At 34.4% G+C, this 10,573-nt stretch overlaps 1 protein-coding gene across 1 annotated transcript; it reads left to right on the top strand.

Annotated features, from left to right (window-relative positions):
• The first annotated feature begins 261 nt into the window (after positions 1–261).
• LOC106618653 (vitellogenin-1) lies at positions 262–1,866 on the top strand. Its single transcript, XM_014236472.3, has 3 exons — positions 262–542; positions 599–981; positions 1,046–1,866. Exons 1-3 carry the CDS (start codon positions 311–313, stop codon positions 1,739–1,741), a joined length of 1,311 nt encoding a protein of 436 aa, XP_014091947.2. The 5' UTR covers positions 262–310; the 3' UTR covers positions 1,742–1,866.
• Positions 1,867–10,573: the final 8,707 nt, after the last annotated feature.

Genomic DNA, 10,573 nt, shown 5'->3' with positions numbered 1-10,573 from the left:
AAGTCTAGCGCCTGCAACGCCGCCGTGCCTTCAGACACGTCGGCAATACTTGTATTGCAATTCAGCAAAAACAATAATATCAACGAAAAAAGTTTTATCAAGGCGACTTAAGGTGCGGTCAACGCACTGTCGTTGCCGATAATGTAAACAACACTTTGTTGCATAAGAATACTCACCGTTAATTTGTTGTAATAATTTAATTAATTGAAAAAGTTTCGAGCGCTTTGCTGAGTCCAAGCGTTTTTCATATAAAAACAACGCGCAAACAAGGTGAAAGCACAGTTCGCACTGAGTTGTACCTGAGAGCAATATGAAGCTGCTGAAAACATTCGGTTTGTTGGTTTTATTAGTTGGCGCTGCCAGCGCTGGCCATAAGCAAGGCAATCAACGCAGAAGCAATACACAACGATCGAGCAATCTCAAACCGACCGACTGGCTGTCGGTGCAGGAGCTGCAATCTTTGCCCTCAGCGGAGGATATCACCTTACAACAGTTGGAGAATATGTCGGTGCAGGAAGGCGAGCATTTGATTGGGCAGATTTGTAAGTAGTTGGCAACGCTGATAGTCTTAAGATCTCATATATTTATTATTTTGCAGATCATCTCTTCAAAATCGATCGCAATCTGCGCCCAAGCTACGTGCCTAGCGCCAGCAATGTGCCCGTGGTCTTCGTGAGACCTAATGGACAGAGTGTGGAGACCAACCTCAACGAAATGGTCGCGAACGCCAAGCAACAACCCAATTTCGGCAGCGAGGAGGTGACCATCTTTATTACTGGTCTACCGCAGACCAGTGCCGCTGTCGCCAGGGCTAACAAGAAGTTGGTGCAAGCCTACATGCAACGCTACTATGGACAACAGCAGCCGGTGAATGCCAACAACCAGGATTATGATTATAATGAACGTCAGCCAGCCACTTCAAGCGAAGAGGACTACAGCGAATCCTGGAAGCAGCCTAAACAAAATAGGGGCAATCTTGTCGTGAGTTGGAACTTTGGAAAAAAACCACAGCTTGTGTTAAAAAAGTTTTCTTCTTTTTCCATAGATCATCAAACTGGGCGCCACCTTGACGAACCTGAAACGCTATGCGCTGCTCGATATCGAACAAACCGGCCAAATGATCGGCAAAGCGCTCGTCCAACTCACCGATGAGGCTGATGTACCACAGGAGATCATACATGTGATTGGTCAGGGTATTGGCGCACAGGTAGCCGGTGCAGCTGGTCGTCAATACAAGCGCTGGACTGGTCACCAATTGCGTCGCATTACCGCTTTGGACCCCGCGAAGATCTTCGCCAGCAACAATAATGTGTTGACCGGTTTGGCGCGTGGTGATGCCGATTTCGTCGATGCCATACACAGCAGCACCTGCGGCATGGGCACACGCCAACGTGTCGGTGATGTTGATTTTTACGTCAATGGTCCAGCCTCTACTGCGCCAGGTGCTGACAACGTCTTGGAGGCAACTATGCGCGCTACACGCTACTACGCCGAGTCGGTGCGTCCCGGTAATGAGCGTAATTTTGCTGCTGTGCCTGCCAGCTCGATGCAACAGTATGAAAGCAATGAGGGTTATGGCAGACGCGCTTATATGGGTATTGCTACGCAGTACGATTTAAAAGGCGACTATGTGCTCAATGTGAATGCAAAGAGTCCTTTCGGTAGGAGCGCTCCAGCTCAGAAGCAAGGCACTTATCATGGTTTGCATCAGGCATGGCGCAACGACAAGAAGAACAACTAATACTAATGAACATAATGACACTGGATGGTTGAGAAATACCTGTGACTATAACTAACCTCAAAATTTTTGTACTTTTATATAATCTCGTGGCAAATGAATATAAATTAAAAAGGAAATCGACAAAATTGGTTTATTATAATAATTTGAGCTGGAAACATAGGCTTGGCAATGCCAACTCAATCGCTTTGGAGACACACGTTCTCGACTGAAGCGGTTGGTACTTGGTCCGTATATTAAATCTTGTAGAATTTTTACGGTTAAGAAGGTTATCTATTGATGCTTAGTGTCTCAATTACTTTGTAGATAAATATTCCAGATATTTTGAGTTACAAACCTAAATTAAGAGATCTATGAGGGATCTCTAACATACCTTCAGTATTATTATAAGCATGACTTAAAGAAAAGAGAGAGTCTTAGGATATAATATCTATCTGATATGAGGATCTACAAACCTTTCTAAGTTCTTTCTAAGTTAGTACGAAGTGGGCTTTATATATGTATGTTTTATTTTTAACAAATCAGACTTTATAAGCTACACCTCTAACTTATAACTTTTGAGGCAATGAGGGTTCTAACATCTCATAAAGAACGTATTTAACTTTACTGCGATACGAAACTGGAGATTTTCGGCAAATAAGTGCCGAAAAATGTCGGTTCTATTGAGAAATAGTTTCATTTATATTGTAGTTTGCATAAGATATTTTAAACTTGTAAGTGAGCTTGATTGAACCCCAACGACTATATAAGTTGAATCTTGTATCGAGTTTCTAACCGATAGATGTACCGAAATCTCTTTTCAAGTAAGTAGGGGTCTGAAAAAAATTTTGACCGAGTTATTCAACTTCAATTAGTTTTACCCCTGGATCGATTGGAATTTTTTTGAAGGTCATTGATGAGTTCTTATCAAGAAAAGTAAGCACATAATTTATTAAAAAAAACAAAACGAAAAATTGAATATAAAATTTAATAAGAATTTAGTAGTTTTAATTAAGCCCATTGCACCTAATGTATCCCACTTTTCGGAAACTGTATAACAAAATCCAAATGGCAAAAAAACAGTTCATTTTATATTGTTATAGCTAAAACTTATAAAATTTTTTTTTTTAGATTGGAAAATTTTTTTTTTTGAATACTTTCATATTATTAATATGTAAGAAATTAATTAAAAATAAAATTTGGCAAGAAAAAATATTTCTTTTGCAGTCTACAAAATTTTCACGGCACTGAGATGATGTTTTTTTCGACATTTCTATGAACTTAAAACAAGAAACTTTAAGCTAATTTGCAGCAGTGTTGCCTACTTTTAGGAACTTTTTAAAAATTTTGGTATGATGAAAATCAAAAGCCAATAAAGCTTCTTGTTTAAATTTTGTATTTTGTGTTAAAAATATTGCTAATTAAAATTTTTCGTATCATTGAAATTTTGAAACTACTAAAAAATAGTAATTTTAGCAAACGAATTATTAAAATTTTCTAAGAAACTTTTAAAAAAATTAAAAAAAACCGCAAAAAATTTTTTTTAGAAAATATTTTAAAAATTTTTAAAAAAATTTTAAGAAATTTTGTTTATTTAAAAAAAAATTTTAAGAAATTTTGTTTTTTTGCAGTCTAAAAATGTTTTACGCTTCTTACATAATTTTTTCCTCAACAATTATATAATTTTAAAACAGTGTGGCCTATCTTAAGGGACCTTTACTTTAATACTTTAAGTGAACTTTTCTTGAAATATTTAATATTTAAAAAAAAAAAATAAAATAAAAATAAAGAATAGTTTTTTTTAGATAACTTTTCAGAGTGTTGCCTACTTTTAGGAAATTTTTTTGAAACTTTTGGGTTTAGGAATATCAAAGTTGCGGCAACTTATTTAAATTTAATATTGCTAAAAATATTATTTATTAAAAACTTTTTGTTGCTTTCGATTTTTTACATTTACAAATTTACGATTACAAATATATAAAAAATAATTTTAAAAAAATTAAAAAAAAAAAAATAATTTCACGGTCCTTACATAACACTTTTCTTTATATATCTGCGACATTTTTATTCTAAATAACATTTTTTAAGCTCATTTGTACTACCTACTTTTAGGCACCAACTGCTGCGCTAAAAATATCTAATGCAAATCTGACCTGCCAACGGCACATGTGGTTAAGCTGCGCATAAACAAATTTCCACAAATGCCACAAACACGAACAAAAACAAGAAGAAAAAACAATAAAACACACAAAAACAACTGGCAGCTAAAACCGAAACTAATTTATTTCTACACCACAAGCCGCTTGTATGCTGACCAACGCAACGCACTGCAGTACAGGAAATAAAAGTAAGCCCTGCCAGCCTGAGACAGACGCAATTGTGTCTGCGAAAATCCTGGGCATTATTATTATTTTATTTATTATTATTATATTTTTTGCAACACACACTTTTTTGTGGCTATTATCCTTTATTGCCGTTCGGATATTTCTTATTATTATCAATCCGCTGTTGTTGTTGTGCTGCGAATTTTCATTATTATGCGTGGAAGACAGCCGCACACGCGCGCCTGCGTGCGTCGCAGCGAATGTGTAGGCTTAAAGAAGTGTGTGAGCGCAAGTGTGTGTGTGTGAGTGCGGTTAAAGGGTTGCTGCCCTGACAGACACTTTCCAGCCTACTCATGCTACTGTTGAGCTATTTTCTTTAAATTCTTTGCAGCGCCGCTACCCACACACACGCATAACGGAGACCCAACGCTCAACCCTTGACCGGATGGGTGTAAAAGTGACCACCTCGTTGGCGTCGGCTGCTGCTAATGTTTGCTTTTTTATGTATGCTGTTTTTTCTTAACTCTCTGGCAACTGCTATGCATTACCATATAGCGAGAGTATGTCTCATACCACTTTACTTACACTCTTGGATGAACACTGCCTGCTGTGCCAGTACTGTTTGCGCTGCTTCACTATCACTGGTCACTCTCGGGCCGCTCGGTCATCTTTGGGCTTAGTCGGCAGCAGCGAAGCAACCACCGTCGCCGCCTCATCAATTTTCCTTACGCACTTTGACGTTTCCAGCGAAAGGGTTCCATTTCTCTGTCCATTTTTTACTTTGCAGTTTGCGAATAATAAAAGATGCCTGTGCTGCCGAACACCCTGCTGTCACCAGCTTATCGGCCACCAGCGTCCAACACTTTCGGCATATTTGCTTTGTGTCCAGTTGTCCTTCCACACTTTTGCCACACTGCGACCTTTTTATGCGTGTCCTTGTTGTTGTTGTTGTTTTTGTTGTTATATCTGTTTTCTTGCAGTTTGCCTTTGTTGTTCTTGTATCCGAACTTTGTTGTTGTTGTATTTTGCTTTTGTTGCTGCTGTTGGATTTTGATTTTGTTGTCGTTGTTGTTGCAATTGTTGTTGTTGTTGTTCATGTTGTACTTTTTGTCGTTGTTGTTGTAGTTTACACTTGTTTTTGTTACAGCAGTTTGTTACTTTTTTAATGCTTTACGAGCAGCAGTTGTCCAGCTTGTCTGCTGTGAACTTTCTTGCTTTCACTCTGAAGCTTGCTCTCTTTCCTTCACTTTATCTCTCTCTTTCTAGCTCACGCTCGCAAGCTTGCTATTATGTGTTTCCTTATCGAAATTGAACAATCCTGTGTTCGCTTGCATTCGCCTACTTTGTATCTTCTTTATATTTTTATTAATTTTTTACTATTTTTTTTCCTTAATACCCCTTTCTTACACCATTCTCCTCCCTTTATATGAGTATATATATTTTTTACTTTTCCTCACATATTTTCCATTTTTTATTCTCTATACATGTTTGTTTGCGAAAATTCTAAATTGAGTTGCGTTTCTTACGCATTTCTGACAGCTTGCATGTTCTTCGGTTTCTTGCGTCCTTTTTACTCCTTGGCGTCGTCTTATGGTCAACTTTGGCATATCGATCGTCTTGGCACTACTGCCCTGAATGACCATAAACAGCAGCTGCAAGCTGTGCTTGCCTTGAAAATAAATTGTATTATTGAAAATATGCTTTAATGTGCCTGTATATGGAAGGATTAAGCAGGATTTTGGCTTTAAGAAGGATATGAAATTAAATTCATGAAAGCGCTTTCTTGCTCACCACTAAGCAGTAAGAAGAGAAAGAAGCGCAAACTGACTTGCAGATAATATATAAGCTCAATAAGCTTGCTTAGTAACAACGATTATAGACTAAAACGCTTAAGAGCTTTAGCCTAGATTGTCCTTGGTGAGGCTCAGAAGAATAAATCGTTTAATCGCTTGTAAATGCAAGTACTTCTCACTGAATATAGATTGAAGTTGAGCAAATCTCAAGTAAAGTCTATAGAATACGAGAAGTTTTCAAAGCTTCATAGCTAGATTGTAGTGTCAGTCTGTAAAATCAGCTTGAAGTTGAGCAGATCACAAGTGAATCCTATAGGATACCAGAAATCGGCATAGGATGCTTTCAAAGCTTCATAGCTAGATTGTAGTGTCAGCCTGTAAAATCAGCACGAAGTTGAACGAATCTCTAGTAAATATCATAGGATACCAGAAATTAGCTTAGCAAGTTTTCAAAGCTTCATCGCTTAACTGTGGTGTCAGTTTTTAACATCAGCATGGAGTTGTGTAGATCCCAAGTGAATCATAAAGGATACCAAAAATTGGCCTCGGAAGCTTTCAAAGCTTCATAGCAAAATTGCAGTGTCAGTTTTTAAAATCAGCAACTAGCATCTACAATTCTATATAAGTACTTCCATTAAGGGATTAATTTGGCAGAAAACCAATCACTAAGCTTTTAAAGCAGTTACTGGTAGAAGCAAGACTTAACAAAAGGACTTTTTTAGATTTCTAAAATGCTTTCTTAACTCTGGTTGTATTTTTGTCGAGCTCTAAATTACTAATTTTCATATTGAGATTCGCCTTAGAGAGCTTTCAAAACTTTTTAGTTCAATTGTGTCAAACGGCGATATGAATTTGTGTGATAACAAATTACAGCATATACATATTACAGCGTCATACTTCCTCTTTAAGTATAATAATTAAAATTTCGTAGTCACTGAGTTTTGAAAGTCGCAAAACTAATAAGTATCTTCTAGACGCCAGTAATGCTTTCTAAATACAGTCTAAAGTAAAGAACATCTCAACAAAACCTGTTTGATTTACTGAAATTCGTCTTACAGAGCTTTCAAAGCTTTTTTGAAATTATTATTTCAGTTGTTAATATTAGTTCTAACTCGGACTTAGACAAAAAAAGCTACAGCACTCATTTTGCGCTATATATGCTATCTAATATAAATCTAATAAGGAAAGCATCCATGTCTTTGAGCTTTGAACTGACTGTAGAGCTTTCACTGTAAATTTTGAGATACTTTCTTATACTGTTAGTCCTTTTGCTCATAAAAGCTATTTCTACTGCCGATAGCTTTGTTGTAGACTCAATTGGTCTTGTTCACTTTCCTCTGATATTCCATATTTTATATTCGTCGCTCGTCAGTCGAAAATTAATTTTGCCGTAATTTTCATACTTTCGTGCGCCCTTAAGCTAAATTGACTGCCTTAAAGCTTATAGAAATTCATATTTGGAAAATACCCTACATTTATTTTTGGTTTTTATCCGGGACAGACAAAAAATTCAGAGCCAAGACTGCAGCGTACCAAAACTTGAGTTTACTAACGGCGTAATGCGAGAGGCTTTACGAAGTTCGGTTCTACACGAACTCCGGGAACTTACGGCAAAATGGTACTTTATTTTCTTAGATCTACGGGCGCAATCTGCTTAAACAGGTTTTACAAGTAGTGTCTCCGGGTCTATAAAAATCTACTTTGAAAACTGGAAACTTTTACGTAGTACCAAAGCAACATTTACAGTTATTAAAAATTAACTTTTTAATTCAAAAGCGGTGTTATTTGAGGTAACAAGGTTGTTATTTTTAGAAGATGTCTTGCTTAAGTAATTAAAAATTCAATTACCTAACCTCAATCTTCGATTTGCACGATACATACTTTTCTTATAATTATGTTAATTGGTAGCAATTTCTTTGCACGCCGCTGTCGTACACTTTAACAAAAAATGTGAGAAAATAATTTTTTGCGTAGTCTAAGTTCATTATCAAGCTGTCATAGTGGAAAAGGCCGCGATAGTACCACCCGCCCCTCGGCTTTATATGAAAAATGCACGAAATAGAGTTAAAAAAATCGAGCTAAAGCACTTTTTAATGAGTTTTCGTTTAGAACAAAGAAATCGACGGTGGCGAAGAATTATGCTGGACGGCGGCTAACCCCCCGCGCGCCTGCCTAGAGTATTTCCACAACTCCAGCACGCAAACGGGTAGTTTACGCAGCGAAAATGTAAAGAAAATATGAAAAAATGTGCGCCAAGAATTTTTAATAATTAAAAAATACAATTAAAGCGACAGCGGGGTGAGGATTAGTAGGGAAAAGTGTGTAGAAGCGCCGAGAAATGAAGGAGAATTTCAAAAGCTGGAAAAAATGAAAGGGGAAGGGGAAATGCGTACAGCAGAAGAAGCGCAAAAAAAGAAAGTATTGTAATGCGAAAAAGTCCACGAAGAGGGTGGGGAAGGCACGACCAAGACTTGGACAGGGCGGCTCGTGCGGCCGGTGGAGGGATTAACAAGTTCTCTGAATTTAGTGAAAAAAAAGAAAATCGGACAAATCAAGCGAAATTGAAATGCGCGCGGTGCGGGGGGTGCTTTGTTGCCGGGAAAGCATAAAGAAGCTGCAAAGCGCAAGAGCGAAAGGTAAGGAAAAAGGGTTTTTGTAAATGAAAATTGACATTTATACAGCGCTGTGGTTGGGGGGTAAACTACACGATGTGTATATATAGAGATATATACAGCTATAAATGCAGATAAATTATAATGGCCGCCAAAGGCAGGAATGCTAAGGAAAATTTCAAAAGCGAACCAGTGAAGATTGAATGGAATAAAAGGAGTAAAGAAAACAAAAAAAAACAGATAAATACAAAAGCGAAGTACTCTACTTTGTAAATGTAAGTGTGTGCGGGTATATATGGTAAAATATAAATATATACATACATACATATATTTACATTTATTTACTCAGTATATAAATAAGAATTGTAGAAATAAGCAGAGCTTGCATAATGTGCCGTTACGAATAATAATAACGATGCGAATTGAATTACTGAAAGTGTAAACGAAAATGTGGACGCAGCAAAAAACAAAAAAAATAATAACAACATAAACAAAATAAAGAAGAAAATATAATAAATATTGAAATTTTAAAGTAAAACTAACAACAACAAAATACAAAATTGAAACGAAAACGCAGCAAAAAAACAACAACAACAAAGTAAATAAATAAAGAAAATATAAAGAAATGTAAAATAAAAAGCAAAACTAACAACAAAAAAATACAAAAATAGAAAGTAAAAATTGATAAAATATTTTTTAAAAAATTAAAAAATTAGTAAAAAAAAACAACAACAAAAAAATCGACAAAAAATTTAAAAAGTAAAGCAAATAATTAAAAACAAAAATACTGAAAGAAATAATAGCAACACCTACAAATCGAAAAAATAAATAAAATCAATAATTAAAAATATACAAAAGACTAAAAAGGAAAGAGAAAACCAACAACAGCGAAAATAACATTCAAAAATTATTTTAAAAAAATAAAAAAAAACAACAACCACAAAGCAAATAAACTAAAAAATAATAAATAAAATATATAAACATCGAAAATAAGAAACAAGAACATGGAAAAGTACTTACAAATTAAAAACCAACAACATAAAATTCAAATAAAAAGGAAACCATAACAAAAACAACTAAATAAATAAAGCAATGAAAGAAATATGCAAAAAGCGAAAATACCAGCAATAACAAAAACGAAAAAACTGTAACAAAAATTAAAAAAAAAATAAAAAATAAATTTAAAAAATACAATAATTAAAATAAAAAAGTGCAACTACAACAAAAACATAGACAAATAAAGAAAATATAACAAAAACGAAAAAACTGTAACAAAAAAAAAATAATAATAATAAATAAAATCAATAATTAAAATAAAAAAAAGTGCAACAACAACAAAAACATAAATAAATAACGAAAATATGAAGACATCGAAAATAAATGGGGGAAAAAATAACAAATGAAATTTAAAATATAAAACAAATTATAATAAAAAAAGAAAAAACAACAAAAACAAATAAAACAAAATAAAATTTAAATAAACAAAGAACCAACAACAACGAATCGAAAATAAATAAAAGAAAAAAAAAGAAAAACAACGAAATTGAAAATAACAAGGAAAAAACAAAATAACATAAAAAATATTATTAACAAAACAAAAATATTGAAACTATTAGCATAAAAATATTAAAAAAGCAGCAAAAATAAAAAATAAAAGCAAATGCAAAAATAAGCATATAAGACTAGCGTATACAAATGTAAATTTTTTCGCTTGGCACTCTGAAAAATAGATACTTAGACACCTCTAAGAAAATCTCTCCAAGTATGAGCTCTTAATTGCAACGAGAAGACTCTTCGCCTTTCAGTTTTCTATGTTTTACTTATTAACAGATAGAAAAATTTATATCTCTCTGCCAACTACTTGAAAAAATATCAATTTTCGTGGATTTTGTGGAAAATGAAATGCTCAACAAAATGGTCTCTTACGATTTTTTATAAATCTAACCGTTTAAAAGATATTAACGAATTTTGATTATTTGAAGGATAAATTTTTTTCTTATGAATTTTATAGCGCAATAACTCACAGTTTTTTAGGAAATTTACTGCTCTACAAAAATGGTTTCCTAAACGAAAACAAAATTCTATTTTTTTGACCCACCCTCATATAGATATATGTATAAGTATGTA

Source organism: Bactrocera oleae, chromosome 5, assembly GCF_042242935.1.
Source record: "Bactrocera oleae isolate idBacOlea1 chromosome 5, idBacOlea1, whole genome shotgun sequence".
Taxonomy (NCBI): domain Eukaryota; kingdom Metazoa; phylum Arthropoda; class Insecta; order Diptera; family Tephritidae; genus Bactrocera; species Bactrocera oleae.
Note: the sequence above shows the minus strand (reverse complement) of the source record. Positions and strands in the feature narration are given on the sequence as shown.